The 19,867-nt window shown below is 38.9% G+C and overlaps 1 protein-coding gene across 13 annotated transcripts in view; it reads right to left on the minus strand.

The window, feature by feature from the left end:
• Positions 1-15,743, minus strand: part of LRRC28 (leucine rich repeat containing 28) — a 75,664-nt gene extending 59,921 nt beyond the window's left edge. For 12 of the 13 annotated variants that reach the window (XR_010885742.1, XR_010885746.1, XR_010885745.1 and 9 more), the window contains exons 1-5: positions 15,665-15,743; positions 13,059-13,287; positions 8,560-8,600; positions 5,803-5,840; positions 4,918-5,055 (exon numbers count right to left, since the gene is read on the minus strand). Coding sequence is in view for 2 of the 13 variants with exons in the window: in XM_067305741.1 (XP_067161842.1) it covers positions 4,918-5,055; positions 5,803-5,840; positions 8,560-8,600; positions 13,059-13,226 (385 nt within the window). In the remaining 11 variants the exon portion in view is untranslated. Of the gene's footprint in view, positions 1-4,917; positions 5,056-5,802; positions 5,841-8,559; positions 8,601-13,058; positions 13,288-15,013; positions 15,066-15,664 lie in introns of all 13 variants that reach the window. The other variant, XM_067305743.1, reaches the window with a different exon arrangement.
• Positions 15,744-19,867: the final 4,124 nt, after the last annotated feature.

Consider the following 19,867-nt stretch of genomic DNA (forward strand, 5'->3'; position numbering starts at 1 on the left):
AACTTCTACTCATACATTTTCTCCCCGATCAATGCACTCAACTCTCAGCTTTTCAATTTCCCCGACAACACACACAAAGGGAAACTTGGTCTAGCCCATAGAAAGACAACTGCTGATGTATTTTTTTTTCCCCTCTTCTTAATGGGAACTTTGCCAAAAGATGGGCTGGGATTATAAACCATACCCTATTCTTTGTTTAATTACTTAGCTTTCGCTCTTAACTTGGCAAAACATTAAGCTTTTCATTTTAGTAAATCTATAATTAACTCCAACATGTGCTGAGTAAACACAACCTCATTTTTAATTAAATCTTAGAACAAGATGCTTCAACTTGCCATTCTAAGGAGAAGTATTTATATCAAGTAACATGCAATAAAAAGTCTAATCCCTGTCAAACAGAAAGCTTAAATCCAACTTTGAGTATAACCCACTCTCCTTTTAAGTTGTCCAAATGAGCATCCACCAATTTCAAGACCGAGATGTAAACCCTGAAGAACCACCAGTTCATATCAAAAGTTTTTGAGAATAAAGTCAAATCAAATCTAAATGGTATCACAGCAAAACTGAGAGAGAACCTTGGCTTTGGGACTCCTGAAGAATCACCTTTCCAGTACATTTCATTGGAATTCTTTTGCAATACTTTTCATATAAAAAGAGAAAATAAATATAATTTATCTTAAGTGTGAAAGGAGTTGAAATATCACATACATTATAAATATCAGAAACCAAGAGGAACTTTCTTTCTAATTAGTCATTTATAAGTTAGAAGATTCAGAAAATTTACTTGTGGCAAGACATTCAAACAGGACTAACTCTAAGACAATTCTCAATTAAAATGTGAGATATCAACATTCTGACTTAAGAGAAATCTCTATAAAAATAAAATTAATCTATTACAAAAATGTAACATCAGCTCTGTAAATCAGGCTTCTACATGAACTACTGTAATGATATGAAATAATAACCATCCTTCCCTACTGCTGCAACTGCAGGATTTTTCAAAAAAAAGATATCTGGCATTACACATTTCCCAATGGCCCTCAAGAATTTAGAGAATTAAGTGGTACAGTTAAACGGTAGAAAGCTTCAGAGAAAGTTTACTTGATGTTCAAGAATTCCATGTACCAGTGCCAAACAAAAGAACCAATAAATCGTTAAATACAGAAGCTACAAGATTTACGACGTACAAATTGAAAAAAAATGCTGTGTGTTTTAATGAAAAAGAGCTCAAGAGAACTTTACAAATATTAAACCCCATACAACATTGTTTCTTTTCACTCATCCACAACTCTTGGAAAGAGTTCTCTCATAGAGTTTCAGTTAATGATTTTGACTGCAACAGAATCTAGACACTGATAACTTTCCATTAGGCAGAAGTCTTACTAACCTTACCCAAAATACATTCAAAACAGGCCTTCAAGAGAATTTCACAAAGTATTTTCTTCCAGCCATTTTATATTATGTCTCAGTTTCCACATGCTTATTCTGAACAACTTTTTCCTATTGGTTCTCAATAGGTTTAGTTTAGTCATCTTTCAACATCTCTCACAACATTTTATAGATGTGTAAAGGAAATCATTGTTTCAGTGGTAGTGTGCAATTAAACAAGGTGCCTTGAGGCCAAAGTACATGATCTTATCAATGGGTGACACTGATTTGGTAGTGTTTGCTAAGCACAAAGGTAGAATTATTATTTACACTACTACAGCAGTGCCACAGCATAGCAAGTGCTTTCTAATCTCCAAGGAACACAATTTTCATGCCTCACCTCCTGATTTCTTCAGGAAACTAAGGCTTATGCATTCATGCTGTCTGCATGTATTCTCATTGTTCTCCCCCATCTCCTCTCCCAAACTAACTTTTCATACAAGTTGGACAATCATGACCAAACCTGAGAAAAGCATAGAGATCAAGTTATTAAATTCTCACAAGTTTTATGAAAAAAGGGACATAGGCAGAGGCTAAAATCTTAGTGCCTGAGACATTAAAGGAAAACCATAGCATAGGCTCAACCTTTATTAGAGACTGAAGAATGTCTACAATCAGATTTAAGATATAAATTTTAAAATGCTTTATTAAGCATATTATTTCAATTGTTTTAAAATAGTTATGTTAGGTTTCTGTAAGGCAAATCTTAAATACTAATATCGAATGTTAAAAGCACAATTGTGGAACAAAACATTAAAAATGGTTAATGAATCAACATATGCTGCTATTTGCATTGCTTATTTCAGTTCTGCATCAATCACAATTAATTAAGAGCAGGTACAACAAAGAATCATTCTCAAAGTATGTAGTGCAATGGAAAAACGCCATTAAGCATCTGAACACCCAAGAATTTTTACCATCCAACTGTTCTGCAGTTTTCACAACGAGATTTTGTATCGGTTCACTAAGAATACTAAGAAGAGGGTATTACCCTCCTAGACCTCCAAGGAGTTTCAATGGAAACTGGGGGGACTCGGAACAACTGGTACAGGGAAGGGAGTGCTGGGTCAACAGCACTGAAATACGTGTTTTATCAATGACATCATTATGCTGCAGGTTGACCTATCTGGTTACATAAAGTGAATACTGATCAGCTTTTCTTAACTGGATCCTCTACTGCGATTTACAGCTCACTGCCCATTTGTGTTATCTGTGTAGGACTGAGTCTGGGATAAAATGACAGTAATGATTTTTGAAAAGTTACTTTCATAAGTGACCATCACCTATACCTAAAGCTATTACATGGGGGTTTTTAATTCCACACGAGCTATATTTGCAGAAGCTAAGTTATACCTTAAATGGTTACTTAACATTTTATGAATTACTAAGAGGAATGAAGAGTTGTCTTTCCCTAACAAGGCACTGCGATGCAGTATCCACCCTAAGGGAAGAAGCTAACAATGACACATAGTAAAATAACGTACTGCAGTGTAATTACATCTCAGTCTGCTTTACTTTATTAACTTTGCTAGTTTTCCTGACAGAATGTTATTTAACACCTTATTATGAAGATTCATACTACCAGTGTAATTGAGGATAAAAATATTTCCAACAAGATATCAAAGCTTAATATTTTTCCTATTTTTTTTCAATTGATGAGATATATTTTTATACCTGAATGTTTTGTTATAAAGAGATTTTTAAAATTTCCACAATTTTACAAAGAAAAAAACTATGAAAATATCCTTGGAAGCCCCCATCAGGAAGCCTTAAGTTTAGGAAACACACAGTGCAATAGTTTAGCTGAGCAAACTCTCTAGCGTAAATGAAAGATTAATCTTGCTCAGACTGATAACACACAAGCTACATGATGCCCAGTCATGCTGATAGTGACAGCATGTGAACAGATAGGATTAGTAAAGATAGCAATAATGGCTATTATATATAAACTGATGGTACACTACCAGCAACGCACACAGATTGGACACCACTGGACTCTTCGATTTAAAAGTAGGCAACAGTAGAATTGCTTCCAAACACATTAAATTTTCAGGCACACAGAACTCTAAATGCACTTATGCATGATGCTTAGTACCAAGTTTTCTTTAGGAGAAGATAAATGCAGCTTGCCTGTGCAGCTAATACCAGTTCCTAATCAAACATGGTAGACTCACGATCAACTCTTCAGTAATGCAAATTATCCTTTTGAAAGTAGTCTTTTTTGGAACCTTTTTAAGTTAATGTGTGAAGTTTTGCAAAAAATGTGTCACTTTTTCTTTGAACAAATCTTTCTTTCATGGTACAGTACCATAAGGTAAATTATCTTTGAGGAACATAAAGCACACTCAAGTCACTCCCTTCTTTTGAATGTAGGACATCTGAAAATTGATGGAAATTTTACTGGCCTTGGGTCATAATGTTTAACAGGTTTATCTAATTTCATTCCAGAGGATTTACATAGTCATAAAAAATTTCTTCTTTTGAATCATAATCATTCTTTGAATTGTTCTACAAAGCTTATTATGCCCAGAAAAGTACAAGGAAAGGACAGCTCAATTTCTGCATCCAAAACTTCAAGGAGCAATTGCAGTATATTTCTTAAAAATACACGATGTGAACTTATAAACAGATGAAGGTCACATTGAAAATTTATTTAAAAATTAAAGCCAAAAGCTAATCCTGTTAGATTAAGTTAGTCCAGTTTTTTTGAATTGCTGACCTTCATTTTATCATCTGTACAGATCAGAAAACACAAATACCCAGAGCAAGATTTAAACAACAAAAAATCATCATCATCATCTCCTCCTCATCTGGAAGGATGGCTAGGAGATGAAAGAAGGGGAATCAGTTACTTCTGCTTATCAAAGTATTTGGAAGACAAAAAAAAAAAAAAGAAAAAAAGAAAATCTGCCTACGGCCAACTTTTTCTGACTTTGTGTCCCATTTACTTTGAATAAATTTTGCTTTTTTATTATAAACTAGCAAGACCAACATTTGTTATCTGATGTCACAGTGAGGTAGAATTGCCAGAGGCAAACCTACTGGATACGTGTCTTTTTAGGAAATACAAATAAGGGGTTATGTGGCTAAAAGACAGAGAGGGAAGACTGGAATCCTCTATATTTTGTAAAATCAGAACAAACATCATCTTAAAACGATGTTTGTCATTAGCATTTTGTGTTTTCTTAAAGTTGTTCAACATTTTCTTGATACGATGGCTAAGACTGCTAAATAGACACACTTTTTTCTTTAGAAGCATTTTTCAGGACTTTTCTTTACCTCAAGTCCATACAGCATGGCTTACTATTTTTTAAGCATAGAGTATATTTAGCACAAGACAGTATAATGGCAATCCCTGATTGGTCTTTAAAGACAAACTGTACCATGCTTCAACTGTAAGACAGGAAAAAATCTAGAGCAGATCAATGTGCAAATTCAGTTTAAATGGAATGTTGTTGTTGCTCCAACACCTCACACATTTGTACTTACCTGCAGGTAAATATTTCAGCTGGTTGTTAGCCAAGCGAAGATGACGTAAAGATCTCAGGCGGCCAATCTCCGGGCACACAATTTCGAGGGCATTATCACTTAGGTCCAGAAACTGCAGTTTAACGAGGGAGCCAATGGCTTGTGAGAGAACAGATTAAAACATGAATGTGACCCAAGAGTAACGTTAAAATCTTAATAGGACTAGGAGAGGATAAAAAGCCACAGTACCTAACACCTATATCTGAGCAGATTGTGACGCATTAAAGTCAGTCCCATAACTGAATGTCAGAGTTTATCTATCTAACAAACAGTGCTGCTGGCAATGAGATGGGGAGGAAAAAAAAAAAGAAGTCATATACAGGATACTCCCATTTCTATATTTTCCTCAGACAATTCTGTCCTGAAATTGCTTTTTCAATTCCGCTATGAGTCTATCCAAATTATACATTCAGAAAGAGTTTAAAGTGCTCTTCTGACATTGGACACATAACTCTACAATTAGTGCAAGGAAAAAAAGCTAGTACAAGTTCTTGATACTTCAGGTTTCAAATGTTTCATGAACAAAAGCAGTAGAGTATTCTATGTGGTAACTGTCTCAGAGCAGAAGACACTGGAGTTTTGGTTCTGTAGATGAGTGCCATTTAGCCTTTTCACTTTCTGCAATTAGAACTGAAGCAAAGAGCATTTAGGTGCATTTGAGAATTCATTAAAAGAATTTAACATAACATAAACAAGGATATTATTGACTAAGAGCTACACGGGTATATTTTGTATGAAAATCTTTAATGTTTTATGGGAAAACAAAGGAAAAATACGCCTCTTCAAAGAAGAAAAATGAATATTTTATGATTCCTGCCACTTATTGTGAGCTGGTAGGTTACTTACCTTCAGGTACAACAACTATGTTATTTGAATGAAGGTACCTAGGGGGAGGAGAAAAGAGCAGAGGATACCACCTGTTACCCTCAAGGACTTCTGCTACATAATCAGTTTGCAAAAATATCCAATTTCAGATTGAAAGAAAAGAGCACCCTCAAAGCCATTCCTCTCTACGACCACAAAAGCTATGGAAACTGTACAAAACTGGCAACAGAAAGGCACTTAAGTTTCACTTAGCCTATTAAATGATTATCATAAAAGAATGATATACAATTATTTGAAACAAAACATTCACAGTTACAACAACAATGGGCTTGAGTTTTGAGAATCATAAGAAGAAAACAAGAAGGTAAAAGAATAAAGCAGACAGAATAACCAAAATGAACCATATTTTAATCACAGGTTATTTCACACTAAATGCACGGTAACAAAAACCCCCAAATCCTTACAAGTTAAGTCAATTATGAACACCTTTCCCTGAACATAAAACATTCTCATGCCTTAACTGACTGCAGAGACAAACACACGATCTACTCACCATAACTGGGTTTTTCAAAGCTAGAGCACATTTTTGAAAAGGAAAATCCAGTCATGTACATAATCATTAGGAAGTACTGATGGGGACCTGACCTCTCACTAAGAATATTCAGCACCCTCTAGTGGAGCACATCCAGCACTACCATTAACAGAAAAAAGATTTCACACTTTTCTAGTTTTGACGACTTGAAATAGATATTGTTGCAAATAAATGAAAGGCCCCTGTAGCAAATGATAGTAACCAAATTTTCAAATATTGATATCTATTTGTAAAGGAATACTGTGTACTAAATGCCCACTTGTTTAAGTACACACAGAAATGATTTGCACAGCCCATTTTTTTCCATTCAATTCAAACAGCATTTCCAAAAGCAGAAGCCTTTTTGGGGAGACAGAGGCAAAACAAGGAAAAAAAAAAACACATGAACATTGCAACTACTTGAAACATGAGCTCTCTTTTTTCTTTAAAAATTGCAGAAAAAAATCAAAGCATTATTAAAAATGTAGCAAACACAAGGATAGCTGATATGTTTGTAGAACTCCTTATATATAACCTCAGGATGAAAGTTCTCCTATTCTTTTCAGCTGCAGCTAATGAAAATTGTTGTGAACTACTTCACAGACAGAAGCAGTCTAAAAAAAAGCATATTATGAGGATTTATACATAAGAGTCCCTGCATGAGGGACACAATATACAAAGAAATACAGACCACAGTGAAGCATTTAAAAGTATATGGCGAAATTGCTAAGGGATGCGACTGATTTTCATTTTCTCAGAAATTAAGTTTGTCTTTCAAAGTTTAGAAATACTGTAACAAAGTGCTCTTTAAAAGGAAATCTTTATTTTGTAGTCTCTCTTCACTTCTCTGTCAAGAAAATAGCTCTTATTCTCCAATCAAAAATTGACTTGTACTATTAGAACTATCTGAATCACAGGACAAGCGCAATTCTCTCTAGACCACTAGAATGTACAGGGTAACGGTGGTACAACTAAGCTTGTTGAATCCCTAATAATTAGGTCTACTGACTCCTACAGTACAGTGTTTGGAAGAGATTATTTTAAGAACCTGTAATTTTAGGCAGGTTTTCCTAAAGGTACCATCAGATAATATTGTATTTCCTGATGCCCCATGGCAAATCATTAAATACTAACTATATCAAGTATGAGAACATTTTACTGCTTCAGAGCATACACAGATTCTCAAGATTCAGGCATGATGAGACAAGACTGTCTCTCAAGCAAGCTGGAGACTGCAGTGACCTACAAAACAATTATCTTGTGGTCGCGCGTACCAGAAAGGTGCAGTTCCAAGGGCCAAATTAAGATGACAAGATCAGAGAGCTGAATGTATTACGATACTCAGATATATACCTCCTGTTTGGAATATTCTATTATATAAGCAAATGAATGGTCCACTAGTTATTCAACTAAAAGGGAGTCAAATGAATTGTAAGGGAAAAAGAGGATGTCCTTTAAAAAAAACAAAAACAAAAAACCCCAATCGTACTGTACAGGCAAATCAGAGCCTTACAAAAGAAAAGGGGAAGGAGGAAACCACTGACTCATGAGCTTACAACTCAAAATTAATTGCCAGAACAATACAATTCATGTGACTCCATTCTTTGGGCAAGATTGGATAAACTATTTTGCCTACAGCAAACATCATTAAATGGTCACTACCCCTACTTGCTCATGCCTGCTCCTATTTGACAATCTCTGACTTGGTTCCAAAAAATTACTATTACAATCAGCAGGACTGAAGTCATACTACTAGTAGCCGGGGTGGAAATAGGGATGGGCTGGAGGCAGTAACCTGTTACTCTGGCTCTGCTGCATCCATCTGACCATACTGTTTGGAGGTTCCCATGACAACAGGTCAGGGTGATCAGTGTGACAACAGCATACACAGGACTTTTGGGGGAAGTTCTTTTTCCTTAGTAGCGTAGGCACTTGTAAAACAGTTCTTGTCATACAATAAACAAGAAATAATATTAAAAAATATTAACATGGGACTGAATACACCTGGAAGTACATCCTTTAAAAAGAAAAAAAGAAAAAAAAACACACACACAAAAAAAACCAACAAGAATAACCCTTTCTTACCCTCCAAGAAAACCCTTCACTCTTAAGAGGTATGTTATGTGCAAGCAGTACATTCTAAAATTATTTTAAGATAAGATGTATCAGCATAATAAAAATACATTAGAACTCCTACACAAACTCACAATTCCACGAGGTTTGGAAGCTTCTGTGCAAGGTTTTCTGGCTGAAAAAGAGTTAGAGATTTTTTAGGTTTAAAACAAAAACCAGACACACACATATTGTGTACCCAACTCATTTTAATAACCATACTAAAACATATTAGCAGCTAGGCACAAAAAAAAAAAAAATGCAACAAGGAACCTGTATACAATTGCCCCATTTCCAAATCCCCACACATTCTCCATCAGCACAATCTGGGATATATCAAGGGTGAGCAATTCATTACTGAAACTGAACTACAGCCTAGAAACGACATTAATGTGTCCTCAAGCAAATGGTAGTCAGTCTTTTGAGGCTGAAAAGATGGAATACCAGAACCTTACTTTTGAAAAATATATTAAAATAATTGAGTTAGTGAAAGCAGAGAGACTGCTAAGAAGCTGCTGTGAGATTTAAAGTGGAACAGGAACTATACAAGATGTCTAACTATATAACTTGTTTTATTTTGTATTGCTGGTAAATTGGGAAATGACCTAGAATGTTTGTGTAGCTTAGTCAGTTACCACCAAACCAGAAGCACTGAATCCATGAAACTAGATTTCCTTATTTACATATTAAAATGCACATCATTTTCTGTCTCCTAACTGATCCCTGGCTGGCATTTATAACCATGAACAAACACCACAAAACTGGCTTAAGGAGTTCCAAATGTCATGTTGGTAATCATACTGGAAGTTAGTCAAGGTTAAGACGGTTTCATTGCTTAAGAAATCTACTTTACACATAGATACGGTTTTATTGAAAAAGTCCATTTTTTTTAACTGTTTACAATATACATATAAGTAGACACAAAAAAAATTTAAAAGCAGATCAATAACATGGTCAATTTCCCATAAAAAATTTAGCAATTTCTACTATCAGTTAAGGTACGTTCTCACCCAGAATAATTAACTTTGTGGTTATAAATTTATTGTGGAGAAACACGCTAGCCTGAGAAAGTAATGTCACATTATTTATATGCAACAAAAATGCCACATCCTAGATCTGAGTACAAAAATTACTTTGTTTTTAACTAGGGAGCAGCAAATGATGACTCCCTAACAAATGAACCAGTTGACGTCAAGACTTAAGAAACAGGCTATACCTAAGCAGTTGTTGCCACCTACTGGAAGGTTTGTTACAGTACAATTATCTTCTCTCAACAGCACAGAATTTTATTTGGTCAAAGGAAAAAGCTTAAGCTGGGAAAATATACAGAGTCTGCAACTAGCTTGAGCACAGCAAATTCAGTTTTTTAACTTAAAAGCAAAGAGGGAATGTGAAAAAAAATTCTCACTCTTGTCCCAACCCTTCATTAGAATAAAGATGCTAATCTGAAACACCCACAAACTATTTCCACATTACACACGAACATTGTACTCTTATTGTTTTGACTGTTTCATACTGTAAGAGAGCTAAACTCAGGAGACAGAGAATAAGTGTACAATTAAGAAGTCCATAATAGAAAAATCTGCTTATCTCTCTAAGTACCGTAAGAATGATGGATTTGAGATGAATTTGTTTAATACAACATCCTACAACGAAATTAGGATCAAAAAAACAATACGCTATCCATCTATTGAAAAGTAGAAGTCAGTAACATACAAACTCCCATCTCTTTTGGTGACAGGACTACAAATAACGATGATAAATGAATCATCACTTCTGTCAGTTTAAAGAAGCTTCCCTCCTGCTCACACCCACATGGCATTTTTCACAAAGTGAACCATGCTGATCTGTCTCAGTTGGACAGCAATGCATATTCCGAGTTATTTAAGTTATAAACAATCGTTCTTTGATATGGCTAGATCATAGTTCTGACACTGCCATCGAGGCAAACTTATTTCCTTTTTTTAGATGGGGAAATGGGATTACTGGAAAGCTAATGCTATCAGTCAAACATTAAATGAGGAGAGAGTGGAAGACTTGATACTGGGCTACAGGTGGGTTATATAGCTCCCTGATCCATTCATTATCTCATATTTCTCTATCATTTCCATCTTGTAATTGAGGATAAAACTAAAATTTATTCTTAGGTAGGGTATACATAAAGGCTGACAGCGTACCTATGGCCAGACATTTTCATAAGAGTCATCCATCAAGGATTGAAATAATTTTAGAAGAGCAAAGAGGAGCAAAAACTGATTCAGTCACTATTTCTCAAAACTCAGAAAGGAAGACCTGGTGGGACAGAGAAGAAAGTACCACCTTACTTTTAAATAAAGAAATATGGTTCAGATTTAGTTTTGATAATGATTGTTAATAATCTATATACCATTTGAAGGATTTATTGATGAGCTAATGCTAATGTTCTCAAGTGTTCTCAGCTGAGTTTTTTTCTCCATGTATCTAACCATTTCTTTACTGAAACTGAGAGGACTACTTGTCCTACTAGCAGTGGACATAAAAAAACAAAAAACCAAAAAAACCCCACACAATTTCTTTACAAAAATGTTTGCTTTTTAAACATACTGATGTTCCCCTCTGTGTTCCTCTCCCTCCTCTTCCATTTTTTCCTCTCTCCATCTTCTCTTTTGCAAGAGAAATTAACGTAAATCTCTCAACCTTTTCTCATACCACATGTTCTCCAAAAATCATTTTTGTTGCTGATTTCTAGTTTCTTTCATACTTATGAAAAACATGAGCAAATTGGAACCCCAGACTGCAAACCTTACTCCAGCTTATGCTTTAACAGTTCCCAAGAATCACTTCCTTCAGCTTATAACAGAGATTGTGAACCACTCTATGTCCCAAAAAGATATTTGCCTTCTTTATAACACCCTGTTGACTTGCTCTGTTTTGGTCTACTACACCTTCCCATCCCTATTCTGCAGAAGAGATGCTCAGTGAGTTATACCGATTTTACACGTGTAGTTCCTAGAGATAGTGCTATGCACTTGAATGACATTCCACCAAGTTATATTATGACCAAGTTATCCAGATCTCTTTGAATACTAATTCTCTGTTTCAAAGTGTTTGCAAGTCATCTTGCCTAGATGTTATCTACATTTAAGTACTCTTTCAGTTCCACTACCCCATGCCTCAATGACAATTCTGAGCAGTATTGAATCAGAGCTGCCTCCCTCTACATAGAACTCATTTGTAACCAAGGGTAATTATTCACATCTATGGGCCGGTAGCATTAATAGATATTGAAAAGAAAAATGGAACTAAATTTTAACTGGTAAGACAATGTTTTTTGTTTCTGATCTATAATTGCTTTAAGAAGAAAAAAAAAAAAAATCAAGCTTTAACATAGACATACAGAAAAGTGATATGCAAACTTTCCATATCACTGTTTCATCTTTTGAGCAGTGCAAATTTCATGAGCCTAGCGCCACTAAATAATCACTGTATTTCACAAAGTGCCGAAGCAGAGCTGTCTACACTTTTCAGTAAATTTTTAGTCATTTTTAATTTGTAACCATGAATCCTAAGTGCCTATCAAAACACTAAGCCCAGGACTTGGCCAAAGTGTGCCAAAATAATTTATCTACAGTACATACAAACTTAAGTGACTCATTTAAGAAAAGGCACAAAATCTTCAGAATCCTTCCAGCTTTTGCTCCATGAAGTGAAACCTTCATTGAGGAATTCTAATGCATTATTGTTAAAGCTTTAAAAATTACTCCTTAAACTGGAGTACTGGACTTGTTGGCAGAAGGACTGAGAAATACATAGTTTTGATCAATTTTAAATAGTCAGGCCCTCCAGCTCCTTTGTCCTGGCTATTATTTTCTCTGTCTTACTGCAGAAGAATCCAAGAAAAAAATTTTTTTGAATCATTTGGAGACTTGAGCCTATTAAAAGCCCTAAATTTTTGATTCTACACAGTCTTAGCAGCTCCTTACACAATTAAAACTACCATACACTGAATTCTGAAGTCAACACATTCATTCAGCTTGAAAATTTTTCAGTTCACGGAAACAGGGGGGGGAGAAGGGGGGGGGGGGGAAAGACAGCCCTGAAATCAGCTTTGTTGAGGTTATCAATGGCACCTCAGCCCAGACACAAGCTTTCACAGGCACCTTACCAGCCAGCTTTGAATTAGTCCGTGGGATTGACATTGACTTTTAAAATTAGGCACACACCAAGGTAAACATTGTTTAGCCTAATGAAGGAATGTAGACTAGACTACACAATATCTCCGAACAGTAGGAAGGCCTGACCACTGAGATTGTGAGTAAAACTTGTAACAGCGAAAAAAAACAGATCTTTGCAGAGCTTCAAAAGGGTAACCATAAAACAGGGCACAGACTTTCATTTATTATACTCCACATTACCTATGCAGCTCTGAACATAATACAACCTGATTCCTGATACTAATAACATGATACTTAAATTTCACAATGGATGACACCATTCAGGATCAGATTTACTATAACGCTAATTCTTTAAAAAAAATTCTCTTGGTTTTTCTGTTCCAAAATCAGAATTCCTAAACATACAGACAGTAAACATTACAATAAAGAGGTTGTCGTACCAATGTGGTCAGGGAATTTCTTTTCATATAAAGTCTCTCCAAGTACTGCAGCCCCTCATCTTTCAGTAACTCCAAAGGAAAGTGATGCAGATTTCGGTAATTTAAGAACAAGTTCTTGTGCCTTTCCAGCTTTGCCTCAGAGATTGTTTTACATAGTTCTGATGCCATGACTAATTCTGTTCCAAGCACCACATCTAGTGCACTGCATCTTCTGAAAGCAGACCCATTTCTAGGAGATAAGAAGAGGGGAAAAAAAAATGTATCAAGGTTTATGCAATGATGCCTTTTGTGGAGTTAGTTATAACATATTAATGGATAATCTGTCTAAACACAGTTGTTCCTTTTAATATATAAATGAAGGACGCAAAACTTCCACACTTGCTTTAGCTAAAGCGAGTCTTTGACTGTTTTCCTGGATAAAACTTTAGTGTGTTTTCAAACAGGCAATAACAAGACATTAAGGTATACATAATGCTCTTTTTTTTTTCCATTCTCCATGAACCTTTCAGATAATATAGTCAAAGTTGATACCACCAAAAAATTTTCTCTACTAATCATTATCTGATGCTCTATATCTACTCTGTGAAGTGAGCTAAAAGAAGAAACCACTTACTAAGGGATCATAAAAAAAGAAAAGCACAAATTTATCACAAGACCTCCTATCTTTAGCTGATTAAAATACCTTCATGTAGCTTTTCTGCCTGAATGACAAAAATGCTATGAAATTTCGGTACACTTTCCCATGTAAAACTACAGGGAAATATTTCAGTTGGAAGCTATTTTAGCTCGTTCCTTTATTGAAGGAGAGATTTTTAATCATAACAGATACTGGAAGTGAAGACACTCAGCTATCAACAAAAAACCTATCTGATTATACGGTAGTTTCCGTGAATTAAACTCCTTACCCAGAACTGTACTGTGCACGTAAATCAAACTACCTTATCAGTTTCAGTAATTCTCTATGATTTCCAGATAAGCAGCTTTTACCAACAATCTATGCCCTTCTGCAGGAATACAGCATTTATTTTCTTATAGCACTCCTAATTACAAGTTCGAGGTAGCATTGTGCACACCTCTTCTAGTCACCAGTTACCCCCCATCCAAGCTATGTTAAGATCAGTTCTGTAAGCAAAAGATTACCACGTTGAGACTCCTATACAAAATTAGACAGTGTCAGTCCAGCCTGGTTAAACTGTATTCATATGAGAAGAACTATCACTATAATAGTCGCCTCCGTTAGATACCTTTAGGAGATAGGTGATAGACACAGTTACCCTTTGCACTTGCAACACACTAAAGCTCTCCTGTCTTATAAATAGATAAAGAAAATTAAGACTTCACAATTCTCAATTCCACATCTGTGATCATCATTAAAATAATTTAAGAAAAAGCATTAAAAATTTTGAAGTGCATAGTCCGAGAGTATTTGAGTGCTACAATACAAGAAATGATAAAGGAAAGCTCATCTTTCCCTGATAATAAGTGAAGCAGTTTTGGACACATTAACTGCTCGTGTCTGGATTCTGCCCCATACTCCTAACTTTTTCCCTTTGAAAGCATGGCTTTTAGCTTTGATTTTTTTAATTAAAAGCTAAGAAGTCATGAAACACATACATAAATATCCAACAGCGTTCCTACTTGTCCAGGTAAGCTATTTAGATGTGCTGCACATGTGGACTATTCTCACACAGCTGCGACTCCATATACCAACCAGACGACAGTTAGGCATGGCACACAGATACAAAGACCAGAATGTGCGAGCCCACAAATGCAGAGGCCAGTCATAACCTACTCTGTTTTGGCTCTTACTTCAAAGGAAATCTTCCCACTCACTTCCACCATCAGCCAAATTTTTTCTCTAAATAATCCCCTTCCAGAGATGAGACACAACGCTACCAAGAAGCAACAGACACAGACTCTAAATGAAGGGAGAAAGCGAGAATGGCGACACATACACACGGTGATGACGGGGCTGTGAGGGCGCAGGTCATCCAGGGGGGAAAACAGCTGTTCCACAGAGGATGGAGAAGACGAGAACAAGCTCGCACAGCCGCACGCACCCGGGAGCGGAGGCTAAGCGAAGGCGTATGAACAGGACACAGCCAGGAGGCTCAGGAGCCCACCAGACCTGCAGGCCACCTCCGGGGGAGCTTCGACTGCTTGCTAGCGGGGGCAACGGCCTGTCCCGCGGAGGGGAAGGGGGCGACGGAGGGACCGGCCTTACCGGGGGGCGGGGGGGGGGGGGGCAGGGACCGGCCTGACTCGGGGAGGGGGGGCGGGGCAGGGACCGGCCTGTCCCGGGCAGCGAGGGGACAACGGGGGAGCGGCCTGTGCCGGCGGGGGGACGGGGGTCGCCACGGCCGCCGGGGGCGGAGGCCTGTGAGATGCCCGCGGGCCGAGGAGGCGGCGGGGCAGGGGCAGGGCCGCGGGACCTCCGCTGAGGGTGGGAGAGGCGCTCACACACTCCCCCCACCCCCCGGCCCGAGAAGGCGGCGCGCGCTCCGGTGGGCACGGCAGCGGGGGGCGGGGCAGGGAGGAGCGGCACAGCCCCGCGCCCCCCACGGCCCACCCGGCTCCCCCGCCCGGCCGCGGGGCAGGTCACTCACCGGCGCCGCCGCGGCACGGACCGCTGCTGGCCTCCGCTCGGCGCCGCCGCCGCCGGCCCAAGCACCCGGGGGCGGGGCGGGCCGGAGCCGCGCGAGACCGCGCGCGACTCTCGCGAGACGTCGGCCCGGCCGCAGCACCGCCTCCTCTCACCTCCCGCACCCTCGCGCCCGCCCCTCGCCCAATCACGCGGCCCCCCACCGCCCACTCCGCCGCTCGCCCAATCACAAGTTCTCCCCCCTCACAGCCTCGGCCCCCGACCGCAGCCAATGAGAAGGCGGCTCTCCTCAGCGCCTCGCGCGGCGGTGGCGTCGCTGCGCCGTGGCGCGCGGCCTTTGGGGCGAAGCGGGGCGGTGTTGCCGCTCCGCGCCCGCCACCGCCTTCCCTCCCGGCGGGTCTCCTCAGGGCAGCGCGTGGGCTGCCGTGCCTTCCCGGTGTCTGCGCCGCGCCAGGCGCGGAGGGGCCTGTGGCAGGGTCGGGAGGGCCCCCTCAGCCCTTGCCAGTCCGTGAGCGGCAGGCCGTGACCGCTCCTGGGCTCAGCTGCGCACAGCAGCGACCCTGGCACACCAGCCCTTTAAGGAAAACGTCACCTGCACATAAAATTGTGATGGTCAGAGACCGTCTTCCCAGCCAAACCAGTTGTGACTGTAACGGACGAGCAGGAGCTTTTATTTTCCCTGTCAACAGCCTAGGGCAATCCTGCCTACAGCACGCACACCCCCGTCATGCCCATCTTTACTCACCATAGTTGGTCCAGTTAAAACAGGGAAGGGACCTGTGGTAGCTCAGCTCACATGTTGTTCATGTAACTTGCTACATGTTGTTCAGCTCATTTTGATTCTGAATTTGTTGGCACATGTTGAGATGTCCCAATACATAAATCCCATCCTAGGGAAGGTCCTGTTTTTGTTACGTCAGGACTCCAATGACAGCAAACTCCCTAATACTCAGAATATTTAACATTACTGCAGTTTACAAGTTCTCCTTTGCTGAAGATCAGCCCCATAAGCTGCCTTAAAAGGAATCCCAGCTAGAGAAATCCTCTTTAATTCCCCATAAACTTGTCTTAAAAGCAAGATTCACGTAGCAGGTCTGCAGGAGTACCAAGAAGCTGAACACAGAAGCTGAATATCTTGCAGAAGTATTTCCTTTCATGTATATTCACAGCACTTCAAGCAAAGCAGCATGTAGGAAAAGCTTAAGATTTTTTGTGCAGACTCATTTATCTCTTCTTCTGGTCTAAACAAAGAACAGACATCCTTAATTAATTCATCTGTCATTTTCCTACACTTGGAAAGGCATTAATTGATTCTGATAAGTATACTTGCTCAGTCTTAACTTGTCACTTGCAATCTTTTTTAAGTTGTTTTTTTCAGATAAATAGGTTGGACTTTGTTGAAATAATATGAGCTGAAATAATTTGCCCTTCAAAATTCTACATCCTCCCTATTTATCATATCGTACCGCATACATTATTTCTTGTTGCGGTCGATAGCACTTGTCTATTTTTCTCAGCGGGATGCTAATTTCCAGGAAGTGGCCTGCTTCTATACCACCATTGTTTTAAAAAAGGCAATTACATCACACTTCTTAATGTCATTTCAGTCCCACATTATAAATATCTGAGAAGTTCAAAGTGTATTTCAGAACAACACAGAAATTGAATATGAGCACAGTTAGCAGTTAGCAACACATTCCCATTTGGAGGGAATTCAATGATGGGTCAAACCTAAAGTTCTTATCCAGGAAATGAGGTCGTTGGACTGGACAGAAACATAGCGTGGGGGAGAAAGCAGTGTTTCTGCCATCGTCTACTAAAGTACAAATGGTATGGATGAAGCTTCTTCTCGAGAGACTACACTTGTTATAGCCAGGATCCTTAATTTGTTTCTTTATACATATGTTGTAATGCTATTTTTGTTTCATTTGGAGTCAATAACATGGAGGGAGATAAGACTGCTGCATGCTGATTTTTTTTGAGAACAGGTTTTTTCTTCTGTTTCCTCTTTTCTGCTCACACCACCAGAAGAGCTAGCGATCAGAGCAATGATAAAATGTCTTTGGCCCCTTTTTGTCATGAAAACAGATTCAGCTCTCTGAGTGCTGCAGGAGCAGTTTAAAATCACTGAAACAATTAAGGGTCTTAATGATATGTATTAAGTATTGGGGTGGTCAATATTTCAGTGGGGAGTTTTAAAACTGAGGATTTCAAAGTGTTGGGTTTTTTTAATCTCTCTTTTGTTCTCTGAGTGAGAAGGTCCTACTAGCAGTATTCTAAAATGTCTTCTCTGACTTGCAAGTAAGACGTGATATGTGTATGATTCCCTACAGACTGCTTTCCGATCGGCAGAAGAGTCTTTGTAGAATGAGGTGAACTGTTCTTTGCAAACAAACAACCTTGCCACTTCAACTGTTACATTTTTCTCACCTGTTCCAGAGCTGTATCAGGTTCATATCAGCTATATACAGGTCAGTGCCAGTTACCTCATGGCTTTATGGTGTCCACAAGAATTCCTAATCTGCTGTAAGTGTTCAGACATCACTTCTTCTTGTGTCTTTCCTCCTGAAGCAGTCATTCAGGTTTCTCTATTGGCTTGAGTAGCCCACAATCGTCACACCCTGTCATTCTCAGTCTGTTTTTTCTTTCCTGACTGATGCCATCACAGTCTCCCAGGCTTATGTCACCAAACTCCGTGCAGCGCTTCTAGAAAGCACTGATCTCTCTGACCTGAAAGCGGTTCTCTGAAGTTTTTATCCTGCCCAGCACAGGTGTAAAGTCTTGCCTGTGTAGTCACAAGGCTAAAAATGATAAGCAGAACAGCGAGCGTTGGAACCTGATCCTCCATGGCAGGGAGTGTTACTTCATGGTTGCCAAGTCATTTCCAGCTAACAAGTGAGACTAGTGGGAAGCCCTTCGCTAAGTATGTTGTTATTGTTTCTTTACCCTAACCTACTTCTTTTTAATTTTGCACTTGTGAGAGCAGGAAACAGAGAAGCTTGAAATTTACATCTTCTCAGAAGGGTGGCTGATCTCACCTGTTCCCACGTAAAGGAATGATGAAACTCGTACTGAAGTGCAACAACTTTGTAGAAGTTGATTTATTTATATAGCGTCTAGTTGCCTATGTCTTGAAGACCCACCTTCATCAGTTGGTCAGCTGGAAGAAATCCGGTAACTGAGGTAAGTGAGCACAGCTCCATCAGTCATTTCCCTGTTTGTGCCAAAGTTATGTAATCCAACTGAATATAGCTTGAATACAGATGGATGAGGATATGTTATCAGATTTATTACACAAGGTAACTATTTTGAGCCTAGCAATGTCTGGAAGATGCAAATGGAAGTATCTCTAGTCTATTTAGTAAAGCTTTATACAACCATTTTCTTTTGTTTTGATTTGATAAGACAGGTAGAAACATGAATAAATTTTTTTTTAATTGAGGTTTTTGTGACAAGATGTATAGTTCCAAATTTTGCAGAATCAGGAGGTCCAAAATGTCTTACTGAGATTTTGAACTTCAAGTTCTGAACATTTGAGGTTCAGCCTCCCTAATAATAATGGGTGAGTCCTTTCCAGCCAGTATTGTGGATATGATTTATACTGAATTATGCACATTAAATTAGATGTCGTAAACTTGGAGTCTGATATTCCAAATGCTCACTAAGCAGCCAAACGGAGGTCAGTTTTATGAGTAGGAAATTATAGTGTGACTGATTAGTAACAGGAGAAGACTGTTTCTCCTTTCCTGTCAGATAGCACATGTTAAAGCCTATAGTCTCTAGCATGTTAACTGGCACTGTTAGATAGGTCTTCTTGGACATCACTATGTTCTGAGAATTACAGTCAGGCAAACATCTATCACTAAACATGGAGCCCATGCAGTTATACTTGGTACAGGGAGGACCCATAGGCTGGAGGAGTCTCCTAGGCACACGGTATCGACCAACCAATCCAGTGTTCAACAGATGCAGTTTCAGCCTTCCTTAGCTTCTGCTTGCTGAAAGATTGGTGTGGGCTAGATTGTTAGTGTATGACATGTACTAGTGTGGAAGGCGATAGTATTGCAATGGACTGTTATAGCTGTCAGGCCTCGCAGCCAGAGAACAACTTTTCCGTGGTCAGGAGGGAGAAGAAGCCACTTAACAATACTTTTAAGGATGTTTGAAGCTGTCGAGGAAAATGGCAGAGCTCTCCCTTAGAGGGCAG

This window comes from Apteryx mantelli, chromosome 15 (genome assembly GCF_036417845.1).
Source record: "Apteryx mantelli isolate bAptMan1 chromosome 15, bAptMan1.hap1, whole genome shotgun sequence".
Classification (NCBI taxonomy): Eukaryota; Metazoa; Chordata; class Aves; order Apterygiformes; family Apterygidae; genus Apteryx; species Apteryx mantelli.